Source organism: Eleutherodactylus coqui, chromosome 1 (assembly GCF_035609145.1).
Source record: "Eleutherodactylus coqui strain aEleCoq1 chromosome 1, aEleCoq1.hap1, whole genome shotgun sequence".
NCBI lineage: Eukaryota > Metazoa > Chordata > Amphibia > Anura > Eleutherodactylidae > Eleutherodactylus > Eleutherodactylus coqui.
In genome coordinates, this window is record NC_089837.1 from 324,389,723 (window position 1) to 324,413,498 (window position 23,776).

Consider the following 23,776-nt stretch of genomic DNA (forward strand, 5'->3'; position numbering starts at 1 on the left):
TATCAGGTCGTTGATAAATATATTGAACAGAATGGGGCCTAATACTGAACCCTGCGGTACCCCACTAGTGACTGTGGCCCAATCAGAGCATGAACCATTTATTACCACCCTCTGCTTTCTATCATTGAGCCAATTTTTTACCCACTTACACACGTTTTCACCCAATCCGAGCTGTCTCATTTTGTATATTAGCCTATTATGTGGCATGGTGTCAAACCCTTTACAGAAGTCCAGATATACGAGATCAATAGATTCTCCCTGGTCCAGCTTAGAGCTTACTTCATCGTAGAAACTGATCAGATTTGTCTGACATGAGCGACCTTTCATGAATCCATGCTGGTAAGGAGTGAGGAATCCATGCCGGTGAGATCGGTAGAGCCGTGCAGGTGTCATGGCTGCCGGGGGCCTTCTGAAAGGCCTGTGGGGTGGCTTGATAGGCTATCAGAATGCAGTATGATGTAATGCTATAGCATTACGTCATACTGCAGGAGCGATCAAAGTATCGCATACTGTAGTCCCCCAGGGTGACTTAAAAGTAAAGTAAAAATAAAAGTAAATAAAGTTTTTGTAATTGTAAAAAAAAAAGTAATAAAAGTTTAAATCTCCCTCCTTTTGCCATATCTATAATTAAAAATTCTAAATAATAAAATAAAAATACATATTTGGTATCGCCGCGTCCGTAAACGTCCGATCTATCAAAGTAGCACATTATTTACCATGCATGGTTAAAGTCGTTCGAAAAAAAAATAAAGAACGCCAGAAATGCACTTTTTCAGTCACCCTGTCTCCCAGAAACCCGCACAGAAATAGAGCATGCTGCGATTTGTTTTCCGCATGTATTTTCACGCAGACAAATTGCAGCCATCTGCATAGGATTGCATTTTGTAATGCACAGGCGGAAATTCTGCAGAAAATCCCGTCACGAAATTTCCGCCCCGTGTGCAGGGGGCCTAAATCACTGATATTGTCATGGATTTCTCAAAGAAAAAAAAGAAAGCCCGGAGTGCTCCTTCAATAAGACCTGTGTTTCATACAATGGTCCTAATCCGAATTGCACTGGAGTCCGATACGCCAATTGTTTAAGCTATGATGTTTCTAAATAAATTAGGCACATTATGGCTGTCCATCTGCCAGAAAAGGAAATTTATGCCAGCTAAGAGGGCCCATAGATTTACACTATAATTTATGCCACATTCTGGCGTTAATTATAGTAAATCTCTTGGCCACGGAGGCCCTATTCCTTTTGCTAACTCCACCCACTTTGTTGAAAAGTGGTGAGAGCGATGTATAAACTGAAAAAGGTCAAAAAATTCTCTACACAAGGAAACTGGCGCAAAGCTATTGAGAAATTCCCCCCCATAGTTAAAAAAGTATAAAACAGAGGGGTGTCTGTGCTTTCCCCCATAGTCCTGGTGGGGAGCTAGACTGGATGCTGCAGTCCGGAAATATGATTGCTGGGAGCGTTGTATAGGGTTGCACCTGGTGTTCGCACAACCTCCCCAGGCGGACTCTGTGCTTTTTGACCAGTTTCTCATCTACGTTGGAACCTGTAGCTGGACGTTCCGTCACAGATGTGGCACAAAATACCGGAAGAAACAGTGCAGCATGAATGCTTTTACTTCCGGCTAAAAGCTGGGCGGAAAGTGAATGGACACCATTATAGTCAATAGGGTCTGTTTGGAGCTGTTCGGTTCTGTCCTAAGTCTGAGCCGTTCGGCCATGGGGATTCCCCTTTCCTGCTGCCCGGAGCACCAAAGTGGAACCCCGAGCGCAGATGTGAAACCACCCAAACCTACTGACTATATAAATTGGAACATTTCTGGAGCTCCTTGTATTTTTCATCAGTCAAAACCCGCAACAAATAATAGAATAAAAGGACCCCTCTTCCACTACACTCCCCTTTATTTTTATGGCACAACAGTCTACTCTAATGTTAAAGTATAGGCGCAGGTGCTCTTCCGTCTTGTAATCGCTGTCAGTGATGCCTGAGCACAGACACCACCCTCTCTCCTCCCCCATTACACGGCTGTCACTTTTATGAATGCTAGAAATGTAATATATAATATGTAAGGTTACTTGGAAGGAAATAGACAAAACCGCAAGATTTCCGGTGGGATTCTGCCCTGTGTGAACCCAGCCTAATGTGGATGGAAATGTCAACATCTGTCTGGTTGCTGATCAACTACTGATGCCCTATTCCCGAGGACAGGTCATCAGAACTGCAAGGAGTTTAATGCCCAGAAAATCCCTTTAACCCCTTAAGGACATGGCCTATTTTGGGCTTAAGGACGCAATGATTTTTGGCGGATTTTCTTCTCCATTTATCAAAAGCCATAACTTTTTTTATTTTTCCGTCGACGCAGCCATATAAGGGCTTGCTTTTTGTGTGGCGAACTGTAGTTTTTATTGGTGCCACTTTTGGGTACATTTGACTATATTGGTAAAACTGAATATTTTTTTTTTATGATAGCAGGGAGAGAAAACGCATCAATTCTGCCATAGATTTTTTTTTACAGCGTTAATCATGCAGCATAAATGAAACAATCCTTTTCTTCTGCGGGTCGGTACGGTTACGATACCAAAATCCTTACATTTTTTTTAGGTTTTTCCACTTTTCTGCAATAAAAACCCTTTTTTGGAAATCTTTTTTTTTCTAAATCACTGTATTCAAAGTCCTGTAACTTTTTTATTTTTTAATGTACGGAGCTCTGTGAGGGCTTATTATTTGCGAGACGAGCTGTAGTTTTTATTGGTACCAATTTGGGGTACGTACGGCATTTTTGATCACTTTTATTGCGTTTTTAGGTAGGCAAAAAGCTAGCATTTTGCCTCCGTTTTTTAGCGTTAGTGCCAATGCCTTATCGCTTATACAGCGGTCATAGGCATTGGCACTACAGGACGCCAGTGTCTGGCATCCTGTTGCCATGGCGACAGGCCGGGCTCTCGCGATAACATCGTGAGAGCCGGCTGAAGACACAGAGGGAGCGGGATTTTTGAACCCCTGACCAGGAAGCGCTGGCTGCAGACTACAAACAAGTGCAGAGGAACTGCCGGAGGAGAAGTGCGGCAGAGCGGACAGCGCGTTAGCTGCATTTAAAAAGAAAAAAACACAATGCATCACATAGGGCTTATTTTAGGGACAAACAGTAGGACTTCCTACTGTAAAAGTTGCATTGCACCGCAACTCGCGTCAACATAGCAGAAATTGCAAATGTGAAGGAACCCATTGGAGAGCACGGCTTCACATACATGCAATTTGTAGCACTGGCGCATCGCGAGTGAATTGCACGATTTTGTCGCCCGTGTGAAACCGGCATAAAGGGAAGCGTTCTGGGAGACGACTGCGAGCCGAGGAACGAGAAAAAGCGCGCACTAATGTTTATAACTTTTAAGTAGCGGTGTATAATAATATATATGTAATGATGTTATATAATAAGAGGTAACTGATACATTACAGCACACAATCCCATCCTGGTGCCGGGAATACTTGCCTGGTCTCCGTACAGTTCAGTCTCAGTAGCCACATGGCAGCAGGACTGTGTACACCGGTTGCTTAGTTACCCGTTAACCAATTCGCTGCTGCCCCGCCCCTTCATCTCCGTTCAGACAGCCAGACATGCCATCATACGATATACGTAATAAGAGCAACCACCTGACCACGTGACCCGGCCGCACGCAGTAGAACCCCGTCCAGCTCCCAGCTAGTACAGCGGTGACGTCACGGCATGACTAGTTCGGCCAGAAAATCATTCGGTCCACTCCCTGTTGCTACTTCCTGGGTCTCCGCCCCACTTACTCCACGCCCACTTACTATTCTGCACCAATAAGCGCAGACCCCTCCTCTTTCTAACCAATAGCATTCTGCTTGCAAAGCTGAATGACAACCCCAGTAACCAATCGGAAGCAAGCTATAGGAGAGCGCTAGAGAATACAGTTACAGCCGCAGGAAGGGAGCAGGTGAGTGGGACGTGTGGAGGCTGATAACTGGAGGTGGATAACTGTGTTGTATGGAGCCGGTGCAGGACTGGACTGCCTGGATAAGTGTGTGTAAAGTGCAGGGCGGCCTGAGGGGAGCGCTATATGGGCTATACGTAATATGCGGCAGGGTTTATAGATACTGCCTAGGTCTGGAGGAAGTCGGTGCTGAAATGGGACACCTAGCAGTAGTGAGGAGGACAGCCTGGGTGATATGGCTATAATCACACCAGTATGACAGCATAGGGGCTACAAAAAAGAAGTAATCACATAAGGATCACCCCATGTAATAACTGGTCACATGATCACATAAATGAATTAATTAAAAATAATGTGGTGACGTTCTAGGGAATGATCCGCATCTGATAGTTTGCTGGCATCAAAATTTAAAAGACTCAAGTGCTGAAAGTGAGGCGATCCGGTACATATGTGGACAGCGCGGAGATGGGTCTCACCTGGTGAGGAGCGCCCGTCAGATCCCTGCGCCCCAGGTGAAGATCAGATCAGAAACAGATCACTTGTAGAGGAGTCTGCTGGGCAGGCAACACTCCTATAAAGTCCGGGGCAGCCCTTAGTGGTCCGAAGTTAGGGCAGTTTCAGGCGAACATATTTGCGGAGGCATTTTCACATGTGAAAATCTCGCCCGTAGAACGCGGCAAAGCGATAATTTCAATAGATTCGTTCAGATGAACGTGCTTTTTCTGCGCAAAATCGTCTACCATGTTACGCAGAAAGCTGCCATAGACTTCTACGGCAGCTGGAAAAAAGGGAGCGGGAGGGAACAGATGACAGCTGGCACTAATTAGGCATTTAATTGCCATTCCATTCTACGGGAAGGGTGTAACATGTAAGCGTGTGAACGGGTATACGATCGCTGAAAAAAATCAATCTTATCTGCTGGCACAGACGTATCAGCCTGTTGTTGCCATCTACTAACTTTCTTTCTTGTGAAAATACATCCCGTACCAGCCAACGTATTTGCGCATACGCTCGTCTGTATCCGTCCTTAGGTTGTAGGAATCAGTTTTTCTTTATTTAGGTACAACAGGAACAATTAAACAGACTGAGGAGACAATAAACGTGTACATAGCAACGCATTTCGGAGGTCTTCTGCTAGCCTCCTTTACCAAGCATAGTGTATGGGTTCTATATGCCAGATATATGATAGATCATAGGAAGTGAAGAGGGAGGGGAAAGGCATTTGCCACCAATATTGTTGCAAAAGTACACACCTATTTCAATTTTCAGAATACCAGCCGCATATGGCGGCCCGGAAGTGGGGGGTTCTATTCGATTAGGGGGAAACAGCTGTATCGTCCTGTGGAAATACGTAATCCCACAAGAAAGAGAAAGATCAGGAAGTGATTTTTCTTTCTTATTTCTGATCGTCCGTTCACCTGAAGCGCAGGGATGTTATCTTAGGCCGCCTGCACATGGGTGAATTTTTGCCGCAGAATTCACGGAAGGCGTCCGCGCCGCCGATCCGCAGCTAACACCGTCCATAGCATGCTATGGGATATCGGCTCTTCCTGCAGACGAGTGGAAATCAATTGCGGTTTCCGCTCTCGGAGGAAAAAAATCGCGGCATGAACTATTTTTGTGTGGATTCGGCGCAGACTGAGCCGATGAAACTGCAGATTGTGGAGGTCCCACAGATCACATATATTCCATGTGGTGCCTGTGAAGTTGCTGTATTCTCCCCAGATGACCTCCATAATATGACGCCGCGGTGTTCTCCTTACTGGACATGTATGACCTCAGAGGTGTATACAGAGTTACCGTATGGACTCAGCAGTGTATAGGGTCCTTATTACAGAGCCTCATAAATCTATGGTCACGGATAGTCACAATATCTACTGGTGATGCATGATTTTCTAGTTTGACGCCTGCAGAAGTCACCAATATAGCTTTAAAGGGGTTGCCCAGGACTTTGTGTTTTTTTTTTTTTTTTTGTATTAATGGTCTATGCTTAGGATAGGTCATTAATAGTTAATTGGCCATGGTCCGCCACTTGGCATCCCCACCTTTCAGCTTATTCCCGGTACTGCTGTCAGTGCTGGAAGCAGATAGTGCTGACTACATTGCAGCAGCCCAGTTTGGTACTGCAGGCACTATTCCCACTGATTTTCACTGATTTTCAGTAGGAGCAGTACCTGCAATACAACATCTGGCCACTGCACTACGGATCCTGAGCAGCATACCCCCACCTATTTATTAGGATATTATCCTGTGGATAGGTTATCAGTAGGAAAAAAAAATGCCAGACAACCCCTTTAACCTCCAGCACTCGCGTTAAAATTGGGAAAACCCTCCTGAAAATGTCACTTTTTATTGTAGATTTTGAGTTTATGTCTCATGTAAATATATTAGACACAAAACTCAGTCACCTTAAGTGCGGTTTTAACCCCTTAGTGGTGTAACTAATTGTAGCCTTAAGGGTGCATTCACACGAACGTATATCGGGTCGGTTTTCACGCCGAGCCAATATACGCCGTCGTCATCTGCAGATGGGGGGGGGGGAGGATGGAAGAGCCAGGAGCAGGAGCTGAGCTCCCGCCCCCTCTCCGTCCCTCTGCACGATTTGCAATGAAAGGAGGTGGGATGGGGGTGGGGCTAAGTTCTGAGAATTAGCCCCGCCCCGCCTCTCCCCATTGCAAATAGTGCAGAGGGGCGGAGAGGAGGCGGGAGCTCAGTGCCTGATCCTGGCTCTTCCATCCTCCCCCCCCCCCCCCCCCCCCATCTGCAGATGACGACGGCGTATATTGGCTTGGTGTGAAAACCGAGCCGATATACATTCGTGTGAATGCACCCTAAGACTCAGTATATTGTACCTTTTTTTTGTGTTCCACTGGTAATCACTTTTTTTATTTTTTCATCAATGTAGCTGTATGATACCTATTTTGTGGGACAAGTTCTAGTTTTTATAGGACACAATTTGTTTAATGTAATGTATTGAAAAACGTTTTATTAACTTTTTTTTTTTGCTGGGAGCAATGGAAAAAAAGCAGTTTCACCACTTTGTTATGATTTATTTTTATGGCATTTACAGTGTGGTGTAAATACTATGTTACCATATTATGTTATTATGCTCTATTAGTCATTACGATTCTGACAACACCTAATTTTGTAGAGGGTTTATTATGTTTTATTACTTTTGCACAATATGAGTACTTTTTTCACAAGAATATTCTGTGTAGCACCACATTGCCGGATCACAGCATTTTTATGTTTGTCTATAGAGCTGTATCAGGCCTGCTTTTTGTGCAACGTTTTGAAGTTTTTATCGGTACCATTTTGAGGTATAATACGATTTTTAAAATAGTTTTTAATTCGTGTTTATTGGATGCGAGATGATCAGAAAAAAGCTACTTTGGATTTTTTTTCTTTAACAGAATATTCATTAATATTTAAAGCTTTGTGTCAAGGGAAAAGGTTGTAATTTTTTTTCGTGTAAAAACGTTTAGATGCCACGGTCATAAATGACTGCAGCATCTGCGGGGTTAAACAGTGTAGAGGAGTGATCAAGTCCTCATCATTTCAGTGCTTTTTTTGGGGGGGGGGGGGGGGAAGACCCTCACGTGACAACCAGAGAGCAAATATCCTCTCTGATGGATGGGGGTGATAACATGAACAAAAATTCATGTAACGCCTCTCCTGGGACGGGGAGATATACAGGAGAATCACAGAGCTGCTCTGCACACATTCTAAAAATTGACAGCTGTAAATTGAGTATTCCCGGCTCTATTCAAACAGTTGTAACTCTGGTTCTATAAGGACTACAGATATACTTTTGGTGTCATTTTAAAGCCAAGCTACAACTGTTTAACCCCTTCCCGCTATAGGATGTACATTTACATCCTGCAGTGTCAGGGTATGTTTGAAGAGAGATCACAATCTCCTTCTACACAATGCGGGCGCCCGCTGTTTCTTACAGCCAACATCTAGCGGCTACAGCACCGATAATAGAATCTAAATCATAAAACAAAAATACATATTTGGAATCACTGCATCCGTAAAAGTACAATCTATCAAAGTAATGCATTATTTACCCCGTACGATGGTTGTCAGAAAAAAAAATAAAGAACGCCAGAAATGCGCTTTTTTTTGGTCACCCCGTCTCTAAGAAAAAATGCAATAAAAAGTGTTCAAAAAGTCTTATGTATTCTAAAACGGTACTAGCGCAAACTGCAGGACGTCCCACAAAAGTGAGCCCTTGCACAACTACCGGTATGTTAATTAAAAAAATAAAAAAGTTATTGCGCTCAGAAGATGGTGTCAGGAAATAATTAAAAAAAAATGTAATATCTTTGAAAAAAAAAAAAAGTTGTGCAGCATTAAAAAAAAAAATGGCATCATAGTATAATGTATGGACTCAGCAGTGTTCCATAGAATAAAGTTATCAAGTCATTTTTGTTGCAGTTTGTGCGCCGTAGAAACAAGACGCACCGAAATATGGTGGAATTTTTTTTTTCATTTTTCTCTACTTAGAATTTTTAAAAAGTTTTTCAGTCCATTCTATGGTACTTTTAAATAGTACCATTTAAAAAATACAACTCGGCCCTAATACAGCGACGTTGATGAATAAATAAAGGAGTTACGATTTTTTTAAAAGGGGGGAGGAAAAAATAAAATGGAGGGGGGGGGGGTGAAGGGCAACGTCTTTAAGGGGTTAAAGTAGCTCTGCCTAAACTGCAATATCCCTTTTCCTCAGAACTAACAGAGCTTGTCAAACTGTTGGGGGCTAATGATTGTGTGTGATATTAGGGTAACTTTATCATTTACTGTTAATCTCACTTTTAGACCACAGTGTATTGCTGTAAATGAAGAAGTGACGATGAGAAGGCTGGAGTGGACCTTGTCTTTGAGGGCTGGCAGACATCTTTTAAGACAGGATCTGAAGATGCAGTAGAAAAGGAATAAGCCTAAAGAGAGGATGGAAAAGGCTACTGTCCCTTCCATCCACATGGAAAAGCTTCTTTTCACCACTGAGGAAACCCTTCCTGAAAATTACTTCTCATACAAGGTAAGTCACATAGTATATCTGCGATGATGCACATTAATGACTCAGTGACTTTTAATGGGACAACCTGTTAGGACAGCTCGGTTATCGGAAGATCTCGGAGTTAAATGTGTAAGGTCTTGGCACTTGGAGGAATGTTCTGGCCCAGCTTAATTCTAGTCATTAGTTGGGGTCACAGTTTTTCTTTTTTGTTTCTACTCTCCAACCTCATACCAAGTTTTGTTAGATTTGGCTCTTGGCATTTTGAATCCGTCAAGTTGGTGTTCTCCACGGGTCCCTGTCAATCGATGGCATAAGATTTGATTGGCAGAGAGCGGTGAAGACTGCTTACTTGAGAGATTCAAGGCGCTGGCAGCCAAATGCGTCCGCACTTGGTACAGATGAACGGGGAGTAGTAGAGCTGCGATAGAATAAGCCGGGCCTTGGCTGCAAAGCTATGAGCTGGTCTCTATGACCCAGACCCGACAGGTCCTCTTTAATTAGATCTATAAGGATGGGTCAAGGCGTGGTGGTATTGCTGTGGTTGGCAGTGCAGTTACCGCATCGCAAATAAGTGCTAATTTATAGTACAATACATAGTATGTAAGGCTGGAAAAAACATATCCATCCAGTTCAGCCTGTGACCCCTGGGGGTCATTCACATTGTATCTCCGCTATCAGCCTGGATAAAAGGCTAGGACCAAGCGCATATATTTACCGGATTAAAGGGGTTTTCCCATTACTTAAAATGTCTTCATTTTGTATGTCCTGGTAGGCAGCAATCGGGAACTACAGAGTGGCTGTGGAGTAATTTTAAATAGGAAAACCCTTTTAATGCTACAGGGATGGCACATCTGTGCTCCTTCTGTGGTTTTTACCTTATCTTCTGTGGGCTTCAAACCAGAGGGGGACACTTAGTTTGGCGATGTACAGTTAGCTTTCTTTTTCTCATGATTTGTTTCAGTATCTTTTATTTTATTTTTCTTTCATTAGAATTAAAGCACAATAAATTGTAACATGTTGCAATTATGTTGGATATAAAAAAAATCCTAAACTTTTCAAACTTTGTTCACTATTTTAAACTTCATTTGACTATTAAGGGGAGGTTTGTTTTGCTGATGCAAAACTGCTGACACCTCTATGTAGCAAGACTTTTGATACACCTTTTATTAAATATGTTACTATCAAGTATACCCATTAAAATCGCATTTTATCCCACAGCATGCATTGCCACAAGTACTGGGGAAATAGGGGAGGACTTCAGCCAGAAAGCCCATCAGTCTTTTGAGCTGCCCCACAGGTCTGATTGACAACTGTAGCATCCAATCAGGAGACTGCTACAACTATCAGCAGATCGCTGGATAGAGAGGAGGGCACTTTAGTGGGAAGGCCGGTTTTCAGGGCACGTGGGGTGGCGCATACCACAGAATAAAGTTGGCTCTTATCTGCGTAGCTGATAGTAACATCATACACACAGGTATTTCTGAGCCTCTGCCTAGAACTACAGTGGATATAACAAGTCTACACACCCTTGCTGACGTGCCATGTTTTTGTCATGTTAAAAAAATCCAACAAAGATGAAACATTTCTGACTTTTTTTTTTCTATCTTCAATATGACCTGTTAGCTGTACAATTCAAATTGCAATCATGTAGGGTGGGAAAATTAAAAAAATATATAATGGGGTTGCCTTCATATATACACCCATAAATTAATACTTTGTTGATGCACCCTTTGATTTTATGATAGCATTCAGTATTTTTGGGTAGGTGTCTATCAGTATGATACATCTTGACTTGGTAAGCTTTGCCCACTCTTCCTTGCAAAAGCATACCAAATCTGTCAGATTGTGAGGGTCTCTTGTGTGTAGCACCCTCTTCAGGTCAACCTACAAATTTTCAAGGGGATTCATGTCTGGACTCTGGCTGGGCCTTTCCAAAACTTTTGATCTTTTTCTGGCAAAGCCATTTTTTTTTTTTTGCTGATTTGGGGGTATGCTTTGGGTTGTTGTCGTGCTGAGAGGTGAAATTCCTCTTCATCTTCAGCTTTTTAGTAGACGCCTGAATGTTTTGTGCCAAAATGGACTGATATTTGGAGCTGTTTATAATTCCCTCCTCATTAATAAAGCCCCAGGTCCAGCAGCAGAAAAACAGCCCCAAAGTATAATGCTGCCTCCACCATCTTCACTGTGGGTATGGTGCATCGCAGTGTTGGCTTTGCACTAAACATACCTTTTGGAATTATGGCCAGTTCAACATTGTTCTCATCAGACCATAATGCGTTCTCCCACATACTTTTGGCAGACTTGATGTAGGTTTGGGCAAAACACAGCCGATAGTTTTACTTTGTTAGAAAAGGCTTCCATCTTGCCCCCTACCAACAGCCCAGACATATGAAGAATATGGGAGATGGTTGTCACATGCACTACACAGTCAGTACTTTCCAGGAATTCCTGCATCTCCTTTAATGTTGCTGTCGTCCTCTTGGCAGTCTCCTGCATCAATTTTCTTCTGGTCTTTACATCAATTTTTGAGGGACATCAAGTTGTTGGTAATGTCACTGTTGTGTCAAGTTTACTCCTTCTCGATGACCGTCTTCACAGTGTTCCATGGTATATGTAATGTCTCAGAAATGTTTTGTTCCACTTCTCCTGACTGATACCTGTTACGTCCGCTTGGCTCACTAAAGCGCCAAACCTCAGAATGCACGTAAGCGTGTTTATTTAAAACCGCAACAACTCTCATCATGTGTAGCAGGGACCCAGTTGCACCTCTCCAGGCTAAGATGGAAGGACCCTTGTCCCTCACTAATCAGGGAAAGTGGGGAACCCCTGCCTAAAAGCAGGGTAATTGTCCTGATAAGGTCAGCCCCACTGTCTTCATCTGGGACCTAGCTATCCCTGATCGGGAACCTGGAGAGATGCACTGGAGACACATACTGAACACAGAACAGGACTGCACATAAAAGCACATGTCTGGCCACCTGCACAGACATACCACATGTCACTATTCACACCAATACACATGGTTATGCATACAACCTATAACAGGGACCCCACCAAGAGCTCACATGCATACAGATGGTAAACCATAGATAATCCAAGTGTCCTCACACCGGGGGAATAGAGAGTCAGCCACTGTGCTGACATAGGGAACAGTGTCAGGCATCACCCGTCTGACACACACAAAGGACATCAGACATCTGGAGGCCACACCTGCCCAGGAATAGGGAGAAACCTGCAGGCCGCCTGCACCTGTGTGGTCACCGTACTACACACTACTCAATGCACGCACCCTAGAATGCAAGGAGGGGAGGGACGGCAGGTGCCCAGACCATCTTCAGAGGGGGGAAAGAGGGATACTACAGACAAGCATGCACACACCAGCTCTGAGTGGGATTAACAGTGAAGAACTAAAATGACCAGCAATCTCTCACAAGAGTTTGCTGCTATTTATCTGCCGCATACGAGGGGGATTGGCTGGTAGAGAATACCACACCCAGCCAGCCCAATTAACCCCTACCTGTGAAGGTGTGCACAAGGAAGCTTGTTGAACCACAGGTCTCAGACGCACAACCTTAACAATACCTTTCAGCAATCAGATCCCTTTGATGTGTAACTAAGAAAATGTCAGGCAAATCCTACTAGAAGAGCTGAATAGAGATGAGCGAGCACGCTCGGTAAGGTCAGTTACATGAGCGAGCACGCTCGGTAAGGTCAGTTACATGAGCGAGCACGCTCGGTAAGGTCAGTTACTCGAGCGAGCATCGCTCTTCTCAAGAACTGCCTTCTCCTCCGAGACCTCTCTCCCCCCCCCCCCCCCCCCGCCCCCCCAGAAGGTAGTTACCCAAGAAGAGCAATGCTCGCTCGAGTAACTGACCTTACCGAGTGTGCTCGCTCATCTCTAGAGCTGACCTTTATATGGGGGAAATCAGAATCCCTTTACCTTATGACAGCGGAGTACCGACTACTATTTGTCATGAGTTTAAATATGATTGGCTAACTCTGAACACAACCACATCCCCCAACATAAGAGGTTGTTCGCACTTATGCAAACACGTTATTTTAGATTGGTTATCTTATTTCTCCACCCTAATAGACTTCAATGGAATTGTACAGATAAAGGGTCACATTGAAAATGTGAAATGATTCATCTTTGTCGGATATAACAGAAACCTAGCATTTTAACAGGGGTGTGGACTTTTATATCCACTGTATCAGAAGTTTTGCATCTGTAAGACCGCTGGCTGACTCTCTTTTTAATTAATTTTTGGTATTTCAGGATTAATAAGAACATACCTGGCAAGATTCTTCATGTTCAGCCTTTGTAGGGATTTTATAGAAAAGCTCCTGAGCATTAAAATGCGGCTAACTTGTGTGAACCGAACTATGGGGTACAGATATATACAGTAAATTCAGTCTGTGCTGCAGGTTAAGAATGTCAATTTCTATCCATACGCCTCCAGCCAGTTTTCAGATTCTTGCTGCACCTGCCCAAGTGTCAGGTCATTTGCTTCACCTTGAGATACACCTTTTACACGTAGCAGTTGACATTAAACAGTTCACACGTCGGTTGTTTTCTGCAGCAGAAATTTTCCACCAATTGCTGCGGATTTCACCTCATTTGAAGAGGTGAAATCCGCACTGAAAATAGCCAGCATAAATTCACATGGTGCAGATTTAAGATCCATACCACCTGTCAATTATTGCACTCATTTAGAGCAGACTCTTTCTGCTTCGTATTAAAATTTAAAGGGGTTGTCCCATAGAATATATTGTTTCTAGTGAAATTCAGCCCATAATTATAAACATTTTTTGTATTTGCACTTATTAATCCCTTAACGCTCCAGGATGTACATTTACATAATGGAGATTCAGGGATTTTATGGAAGAGGATCAGGGGTCGATCCCGCTCCATACAATGAGGGTGCTGGCTGTTTCTTATAGCGAACACCCATCTGTAACAGCTCTTACTAGCTCAACCGCTGGTCACAGGTGTTAAATCTTTAAATACTGCCGTCAATTCTGACAGAGGCATTTAAATGTCCCTATTGGAGTTTGATGAGATGAAATCGTGGTCTCCATGGCAGCCGGGGGTATTCTAAAAGCCCGCAGGACTGCCATTGTAGATTGGATTTCAAGATATACTTGTGGTGTGACCTGATACATTGCCTGTCAGATCATGGTATAATGTAAGGAACAGGAGTGATCAAACCACCGCAAGTTCTTGGCCCTAATGGGGACTAGAAAAAAAAAGTAAAAATCAGCTTTAAAGAAATGTCTTATTAAGAAAAAAAAAAAAAAAGTAATAAAAGTTTAAGAAAACAAACTTTTTTGCCATATTTATGATAAAATAATAATCCCCCCCACCCCCCCACCCCCCAAAAAAAAACTATTTGGTATCACTGTGTCTGAAAAAGTGGGCATTATTCACCCTGCATGGTGAGCATTGTCAGAAAAAACATGCCAGAATTGCACTTTTTTTTTGGTCATCCCATCTCCAAGAAAAAATATAATAAAAAGCGATCAAAAAGTCATATGTACTCCAAATTGAAACCAGTAGAAACTAAAGGATGTCCTGCAAAAAATAAGCTTTTGCACAACTATGTGGACAGAAAAATAAAGTTATGTCTGCCAGAAGATGACGTTGGAAATTTAATTACATATTTTTTCCAGAGATATTTTATATTTTAAAAGTAGTACAGCAAAAAAAAAACCTATATAAGTTTGGTATCCCAGTAATCGTTCTGACCCACAGAATAAATTTATCATGTCATTTTTGCCACAGTGTGTATGCTGTAGAAACAAACCCTCCACCCCCACCGGCGATGGAGGAATTTAGTTATTAAATAGAATTTAGTACATTAAATAGTACCATTGGGAAAAAAAAACACAACAAATCCCACAAAAAAGAAGCCCTCAGACATCTATGTTAATGTTTCTATCCCCAGATATTCCACATCAAATGTTAGAATAGCGCCACCTGCTGTTTCTATTGTGCCCCCCTCATTAAATGTTCTACCTGCTCATTCTTGCTTTTTACCCTGTTTTTTTAATAAGTGTAAAGACAAAAAAAGGTTTGTAGTTACATCGTGCCATTAATATAATAATAAATCTTCTTTTGGGGACAACCCCTTTAACTGATCAAATCATGCAACTGTTTGGTTACATTCCAATGATAGGTTCATTGCGGAAAATTGCGGTAACTTTAGCGTTCTCTTGTGGCGGAAATCCGCTGCGGGAAAATGCCACACCCGTGGACAGCCAGCCGTATACTATCTTAAACGCGGTTGCTTACAAAGTGGTATACAGTGGTCAACAGAGCCGTGATGCCGTGGCACACAGTGTACAAGAGCCTTTAGCTTGTGAAGGTCTACAAATTACTTGACTGGATGTTTTGGTTTTTTTCAGGACAACCTCATTGGATCTCTGCTGGCCATATTCGGGCATCTTATTATTAGTATTGGACTCAACTTACAGGTAAGACATTAGAAACAAAATCCCAAAAGGAGGAATGACATGCCTGGATTACCCTTTAAGTCATTTTATGGAATGAGTTTAGCTGGTTAATGGCAGCAGATATTCTTATGCCCCAATACTCTGTGATGTAGGATGTGAAGGTAAAGTCCATCGATCTGTTCTACTTTGCAAAATTGGCTATTTAATTTGGTTCTAATTTGCATATGCATTTGCCTATGAAAGGAACAGTATGAATATACTTTTTCTAATAATACAGTTCACACGCCCTAAACCATAAGACTCCAGATATGTACACAGGCCCCTATTCACCCAGCAGAGGCCAAACAAAATTTCTTTCGGCCTCTTTTTGGCTGGTATGCGCCATAGGCTCGGATGACCTGAGCCTTATGTGCAGATTGCTGGAGTGGCTTACAGTAAATATGAACAGATGTTCAACCCTTTCCCTGCCAAGGATATATGTTCTATGTCCATGCAGAGTGGCACTTCAATAGCCAAGCATGTATAAGATACGTTCTTGCTTCAAATGGTTATATTTCAGGGTTATGGTCTTGTTTTAAAACTAAGAATCTTGGCTTCATAACAAGACCACAAGCAATACAGCTAGAGATATAGTTGATTGAAGTGAGAATTGTATATACTTGTAGATCTCGCTCAAGTCCTCACTTCCGACCATATTTCTACATCCAATATCTCAGTCTGTATGGCAGGAAGAGCTTTGATTTTGGTTCTGTTTTAAGAAGAAGACTCTTGATTTTTAAAACAAGACAAATCTGTTCTCTATCAGCAATGTAATCTGAGATACAGCAAGTTGAAGTTGATATAGCAAGTTTATGTGAGTTTTAGGTGCAAATGTATGTTAATGCAAAATAAAAAAGATTTCTTTATGTCACAAAGTTGTGTGATTTTTGGCCTTTTTAGTTCTGGTGATTTTCTGAAGATAAGTACATGTAGACATTGGCCTAAATAATGTATATGAACTCTGCACATGCTGAACTTTTATTTTAGGGGGTATTGTCCATGTAATTTTCTGCTTAGGGCACACTTTGAGCCATTAATATAAACTTAAAAAAAAAATGTTATTAAAAAAATACACTTTAATGCAAAATTGCATTAAGGTATCTAGGTGTATAAAGTTCTAAGTGGCATTTTTACAATACCAAGGTGTCTACTTCCAGAAAATATAGGGGTATGGGTTTTCAGCATAAACTTTTTTTAATTTTGTGGGTTTTTTTAGTATTCATCTGCATATGTCAAAAGTGTGAAAATTCTTCTGGCTACTAGTGATAAAAAATGTCAAAAAAGCCCAGGCAGTGAGAGGGTTAATAATCATGTTTCTGCTGATAATAAATAATTAGATTTTGCAGTGTAATAGCCCATATACACGTAATGATAATCGCTCAAGTCATTCAAATGAACTAATTTGAGCGTTAATCGTTCTGTGTAAATGCAAAAAAATCACTCGCTCTTCGTTCACAGGTTGTTCAGCTGACTTTTCAGGATTGCTGGCTTCTCGTTTTGTGTAAACGCTCATAGAAGGTGAAGCGATAAGTGAGAAATCCAATGAGAAGCTGGCGATCCAGCGGTGAGGTCTTTCTGTGTGAACGCTGTACACCAGTGCTACCGACCTTAGCGGTGACGTTGGCGCTCGTGCAGTTGATTAGACAACTGTCGCCCGTGTGAAAGGTACAGAAGTCAGAGGATTTCCCAACAGATGGCATTGTATATGCATTTGCGTACAACACGCTCTAAGTAGGATATGGATGCATTTGAAGTATGAGCCAGGAGCTTTCCTGTGCATAAACCAAATAGACTCTACAAATCCAGTGGAAAGTTAGCCTAAGGCTGGGGTCACATGGGACTGAATTCCAGCAGAATTCTCGCAGAATGGCCACCTGCGGGTTTTGGAGCGGTTTCGCCTTCGGAATTCCGCTGCGGCTTTCTCTCCCCATAGAGAGGAGAGGGACTGCCGTGTAAATGACAAAACAATTGACACACTGTGGAATTGAATTCCACACCGCATGACATTTTTCGTGCGGCTTGGCCGCACCGCAGAGTGTGGACGAGATTTTTGCAAAATCTCGTCCACTTTGCTGGCTAATCCTGGGATTAGAAGCCGTGGGAAAAATTGCCGTGTGGACTTTCCGCACGGAAATTCTGCAGACATTCCGCCCCGTGTGAACCCAGCCTAATTGTTTCCTTCTGTTCTTTGCCTGCTCTTCTTTGTCACAAGAATGAAGTCCAGAGTACATTGTAATCAGTATTCAAGGGCTCTTGCTTTTGTGTAAACAATGGATTGCATGGGAATGACCAGGGTGTGTGCCAGAAAACCAGGAAAGTCCATTCACTTGGAATTACTGTTTGAGATCTTTCCTGGTGATTTTTTTTTTTTTTGCTCTTGTGAAATCTTCTATCTAATCAGTGCTATGTGTGCTCAGTGTTCCCAAGCTCTGTTATCCAGTGTAGTAATAAAGTTTACCACATGTGCTGTCTGCCTGCTTCTTCACCTGCGTTGGGGCTCAGTTGAGAGTTTCCATCTCTCTGATCCATTTTTGGTGGAGAGAAACTGAAATAAAGCAGAAAAAACGAATCCGTGTTTTGTTTTTTTTCCCATTGGTTTCAATTGTCGCTTAGGATCCATTTGGAACGGGACGTGTGTGTCCTCACTCCCGTGCTATTACACTGGAGATAGTACAGCTGGCTTGCTCACAGAGCAACCAGCAGGTAGGCGAGGAGGCTGCAGAAGATTTCTCTCCTCTCTCCTCTCGCTCCCCCGCCCATCTTCATTGACTTAACATAGCGGCCGTTCAGTACCTAACGTCTGCTATTTACACTGAGCGATCAGCTCATCGTCCATGCTGCATAAACGATGGACGATGAGCTGATCGCTCAGTTTAAATAGCAGCCATTCAGTTTTGAACGTCCGCTATGTTAAGTCAATGGAGAGGGGCGGGGGAGCGAGAGGAGACAAATCTCCTGCAGCCTCCCTGATGAGAGCCAGCGATACTAGGAGCAGCACAAGAGCTAGTATGCGAGTGGACGAGTGTCAGGCATCGTTTGCTCGACGTTCGTCCTGTCTAAAAGGGCCTTAAGCAATGATACGACTATCCACGTCCCTTATACGATAGTAATTGCGTATGGGCTGTGGGTTTGACAGCCTCCATAGACTTCAATGGAGGCCGTCGGCACATAGTCCACTGCAACATGGAGCATGCTGCAAAAATTTTATTTCCCTCTGATCGTGGGATACGCAATTCGTATCTGCGAGTGTGAGCGAAAAAGCAAATTTACATGCTTTGAATGGCTGCTGATGCCGATCGCAGATTCAGCAATTGGAACCTGTCCGTGTAAAGCCGGTCTATTGGTATTTGTTTATGAAAACAAATACAAAGATATTTACATCTGTGTGTAAATCATATAAAAATAGTCCCAGTCAGTGTTCAAGTATGTCCACATTGACAATATACTACGGATTTGGGTGTGGAAAATCCACAGTGTATGTTGCCAAATCCATAAATTGCACCTCATGTAGATGTACCCTAAGCCTGTGTTCACTCAGGGCGGAATTGCTGTGGATTTGCAAAAATCTCGGTCACACGCTGCTGACAGTCTGACATATGGTATAGAATTCAAATCCGCAACATGTAAAATTTGGCGCAGTTTCTTCTGCAAACTCTGTTCTCTTTATGGGGACAGATTTCCGCATACTGGCTGAAAAGCCACTTCAAAACCTGTACCAAATGGTGCGGGTTTTGAAACAGCCTTTACGTTGCATAATTACCGTGCGTTCCCACTGCGGGCATTCTGCAAGATTTCTGTCCCATGTGAACCCAGCCTTAAAATGCTAACTGCAGTCAATACCCCCATGACCATCCTGGTAGCAGTCCTCATTCCAGGTTACAAAAGGCACCTTACAACTACAGTACTAGGATGACACCTCATTTGCACAAGTAATCCTAGCTTTATCAAAGTAGACAAAAACAGAAAAATGGCAGAATTCTTCCAACAGTCTTCTTCTGCCAAAAGCAGTGTAAGAGCAATTTTCTGTCTATGGCTGCCTGCACACAAACAGGTCGGATTCCGCATGTGGGATCCTGCAGCAGAATCCGATCCTGTGACTGGCCGTTGACACCACGTAACTGTTTGGAATCTTCTTAATCTGTGCTGCGGATGGTCCGTCCGGCGCACATGTGCAGTACAGGTTTTGCTACACCGATGACCTGGATCCAGCGACCTTTCCGCAATATTGATTGCTGAAGGTCAGCGGGTCAAACTATTTCCATTGACTTCATTGGAAACCATCTCCATGGAATCCGCCTAAAAATAAAGCATGCCGCATATTTTATTTTTTTTTTTCTCCCCGCTCCAAGTGGAAAATCGCAATTGATTTCTGCTCGTGGGCAGGAATAATCGTTTTTTTCATTGCATGCTATGGGCGGTATTTGCTGCGGACTCCGGAAGCGGACGCCCGTGTACTCCTTTTTGTCTACCTATTCTCACTTCTGTCTGTTCTTACATCTACTGAAAAAAATTCTGTACATGAATGCTTTGCTCCTACTTACAGATCCCATATACTGCCTAAAGGCAGGAAGCACACTAGTAAAACAATGTGAGAAATGGTGTTGAAAGGGTTAAATTTAATCTACAACTACAAGACCTGTTTAGTTAAAGTGTATCGGAAAATAAGCCATAACAAACCACTTTGTCTCCTGTTTAGAAATACAGCCATGTTCGGTTAGCTGGATCCAAAGACCCTCGTTCTTACTTCAAGACGAAGATATGGTGGCTCGGTCTCTTGCTGATGATATTGGGCGAGATAGCAGTGTTTTCATCCTATGCCTTTGCCCCCCTATCTCTTATTGTGCCCCTCAGCGCTGTCTCTCTCATAGGTGAGTACTTTAGGCAAACACCTCTTGGGCATGAGTACGCCTCCTCCCCATCACGATGCTTTTGGCTGATGCAAATGCTGATCTGAAGAGTCTGTATAGTATGTAGGCAAATCTAGTGCTGCTGTATTTAGCAGAGTCACTTTCCATTTTGTCAGATTGCGTTCAAACTGAAGGCTTCCGTATGCTTACTCCAGAAAATTAGGCTGTTTTTCCAACAATTCGGCAGCTTGTTGGTTTCTCCTTCTTGCCTGTGCCTGAACCAGCATTCGTACAGACACTTATACAGACGCTTGGTTCAATCAGCAGGAAAAGTCGGGGGAATCGGCCCCACCAATAAAAGTAACATTTAAGAGTACATGGGATAGCAGTAAAATCTTGGAGTACACTTTCACCCCTTTGTGTGACCTTTTGGTGGATGATTTTGGTGTCATTAGACTAGTGACATCCTCACCTCCGCCATAAAATCCTAAAATTTGAGTTTGATACATCTGTGAGGGCAGCTCAAAGTTGCAATGTTAATTCAAGGTGCGCGCTTAAGAAAGTGAAAAGTTGCTAAGCAGCACAAGACAGGAGTGGTGAGGAGGAGAAAGTGAGGCCGGTTTCACCAGGGTGAGGGCGATAACTGGCCGTGGTTCACGGCCTGATTATTGCACTTTCCGCCATGTAAAAAGCCCCATGGATGTAGGGCGTTTTCACGTGAAAACAGCCTCGCATCACTATGGGGATGAAGGATTCCCCCAGCCACGACAAAGGATCGCGGAGCTCTCCCATTGCTTTCAATAGCAGGAGGGAGCAGCGAGGGAGAGAAGCATCGAGAGAAGAAAAGCGATGAGAGAGATATCTGCTCCAAATTGGGTCAATGGTGTTTTTAAAAAGCCAGACTCCTCCTCACCTAATCCCCCTATTACTCCCGTCCCCCACTGCCTGCTCACTGCTTTTGACTTCCTGCTACAGCAGTAATGACGTCACAACTAGAGATGAGCGAGCATACTTGTTAAGGGACAATACTCGAGCGATTATCGTCCTTTTCGAGTACCTGCCTGCTCGTCAGAAAAGATTCGGGTGCCGGCGGGGGTGAGCGGTGGGTTGCGGGAGTGAGCAGATGTGGGGGGGGGGGGAGAGACTGATTTGGCACCTGAATCTTTTCTGACGAGCAGGCAGATACTCAAAAAGGAAAATGCTTGCTCTGATATTGTCCCTTAACGAGTATGCTCGCTCATCTCTAGTCACAACACAAATACATATAATTGTTGCTGCTAATCACCAGCCAGTGATTGGCTGCAGGGGCTGCATGTCCCCAGTATCTCGCTAGTAGCAGGTGATGGGTTGAGGTGTTAATGGCTTCTTTTATGTTTGTGCAGCTTAAGGCCCATTTAGACACAATGATTATCGCTCAAAAGCCATCTTTTGAGCGCTAACCGTTGCGTCTAAACGCGCTGCCATCACTTTTCATGCACTATTCGTTCATCAGTGATTTCTAGCCAGGTAGAAATCACTGATAACTCTTATTAGTGCTGCATGCTGATTTTCTCAGCGGGCGGCGCTGATAGTATTCTTTCAGCTGGTATCCCGCTGGCAGTTTTCAGCGAAACACCAGCTGAAAGCGACGAGAACAATGCACCTGTCTGCATATTCTAAACAGCTGAATTGTTCTCCGAGCTATTGCGGCGTTATCCTGCTCTGCCTGCATTAACTCTTTAGTAGCTAATTAGCTACTTAGACTTATGCAAAGATGATCGCTCAAAACTGTCACTCAAACTGTCGTTTGAGCGATTATCTTTCACTGTAAATGAGCCTTTACTGAGCCACTTTACAAAAACATTGTAAACTCCTCTAATTTGTTGTATAAATCGTGAGCTCCAGAGTGCCCCCTAGTGGAGCTGCAGTCAGTCAGAACTTTATCCTTTAACAGTATAGCAGTGTGAAGGGAAGCCTTGGGTTTGGAGCTCTGTATCTCTATGCGCATTACTGTCAGTCTGCGAGCTGCTATGTCAAAGGGATGCTCTCTGACAGAGCTAATTCAATATAAAGAGATATCTGACTTATTGTTTCTTCTTTTTCAGCAAGCTCAATTATAGGCATTATATTTATTAAAGAAAAGTGGAAACCAAAGGAATTCCTAAGTGAGTACTGGTTTTATGGGGTCCTTCATTGTAACTCTTTACAGTCCTCCTTAACAATTGTAATGTTTCATAGTAAATGCCTAGAAGTCTACTTACTAAAGTAAACCGGTATCTGTCAAATGGGGTTCATTGAAGGCATAGATCTACAGATCCCAATAAATGAGGGCATCATTTAGATATTGTGCCCACAGAATGGACTTCCAAATTCACAAATGGGGGGACTGTAAGAAGATGTGCTAGATTTAAAACGGAGTCACCAGACCCACTTTAAGGTGTTAGACGGAGGTTCACTTTGTGTTTATGAGGATTGCTGGCTGTAACAGTGGGTGCACCAGACTATGGCCTCATGTAAGTCACTGTATTACGGTTCCAATCATCCATGTCATTAGTATAAACAATGAAGATTTACGTTAAGGCATCTGTTAAGGCACTCCTTTTTTATGTTCACTGCTTGCTAAATAAATGAGACTTTATTTTTGCTTTACTAACATGTTTTATGCACTTGCCATGAATCAACCCTGAAAGTATTTAGTTTTGTCCAACTGATCATTGTGTGCGCTGGTTTATATTCATGTGTGTATTTTTAGAGATTTCTTATTATGACAATTTTTGCACCGTCCTACGAACACAGGTAATACCTTATGACTTTTGTCTACGTCAGCCTCTTCCAGGATGTACTGCCTGTCAGCTCTGATCTTGGTTTCTATTGGAATACTGTACACACAGATCAGTTTTGGACACAACTAATTCTATAAGAGATGTCTGATTTCCACTGCAGGTGAAGGGCTACTTGGTCCTAGACTTTGGCATGGCATAAGCTCTAGCGATAAACATTGATTTTCTTTGTAATCATCACTCTTTCCATTGTTTATCTTTTTATAACACAATCTCATTCTTTTAAGGGACACTAAAAATATTGAAATTCCTTTAACCCCTTTAGGACCAGACACTTTTTAGGGATTTTACCCATGTGGTGGTTTTACTGCCTTTTTTTTTTTTTTTTCCTTTAGCTACCAAAATTATTTTTCCTGCATTTTTTTTTCCATGACGCATAGGGTTATTTTTTAATATCTTTTTCACTGACTTTAGTTTTATTGGGGGTAAAAAGTAAAAAAATAAACATTTGTAGTCATTTTTTTTTTTTATTATGTTTACGCAAAAATAAAGTATGGGAACTGGGTCCTCATTTTTTTAAGGACATTTTGATATATAATATGTGTGGTTTTGGATTACAGGGTGCATATAGCGACGGTTTTGGTTAACATCAGTTTGGGGTTATTATCTTTCTTGGGGTGGATTCAGACGACCGTATATCG

The 23,776-nt window shown here is 42.7% G+C and overlaps 2 protein-coding genes across 6 annotated transcripts in view; one reads left to right on the top strand and one right to left on the bottom strand.

Moving 5' to 3' along the window:
* STPG1 (sperm tail PG-rich repeat containing 1) overlaps positions 1 to 3,776 on the bottom strand; it is a 98,425-nt gene extending 94,649 nt beyond the window's left edge. The window contains exon 1 of one of the 2 annotated variants that reach the window (XM_066575091.1): positions 3,492 to 3,776. The gene's annotated coding sequence lies outside the window, so the exon portion shown is untranslated. The remainder of the gene's footprint in view (positions 1 to 3,491) is intronic. The other variant, XM_066575092.1, reaches the window with a different exon arrangement.
* A 111-nt stretch (positions 3,777 to 3,887) lies between these two features.
* NIPAL3 (NIPA like domain containing 3) overlaps positions 3,888 to 23,776 on the top strand; it is a 31,374-nt gene continuing 11,485 nt past the window's right edge. For 2 of the 4 annotated variants that reach the window (XM_066575087.1, XM_066575089.1), the window contains exons 1-5: positions 3,888 to 3,957; positions 8,776 to 8,998; positions 15,383 to 15,451; positions 20,166 to 20,337; positions 22,401 to 22,460. In XM_066575087.1, the coding sequence (XP_066431184.1) occupies positions 8,909 to 8,998; positions 15,383 to 15,451; positions 20,166 to 20,337; positions 22,401 to 22,460 (391 nt within the window). In that variant the 5' untranslated portion in view covers positions 3,888 to 3,957; positions 8,776 to 8,908. Of the gene's footprint in view, positions 3,958 to 4,021; positions 4,044 to 8,775; positions 8,999 to 15,382; positions 15,452 to 16,927; positions 17,135 to 20,165; positions 20,338 to 22,400; positions 22,461 to 23,776 lie in introns of those variants that run through there. The other 2 variants (XM_066575088.1, XM_066575090.1) reach the window with 2 other exon arrangements.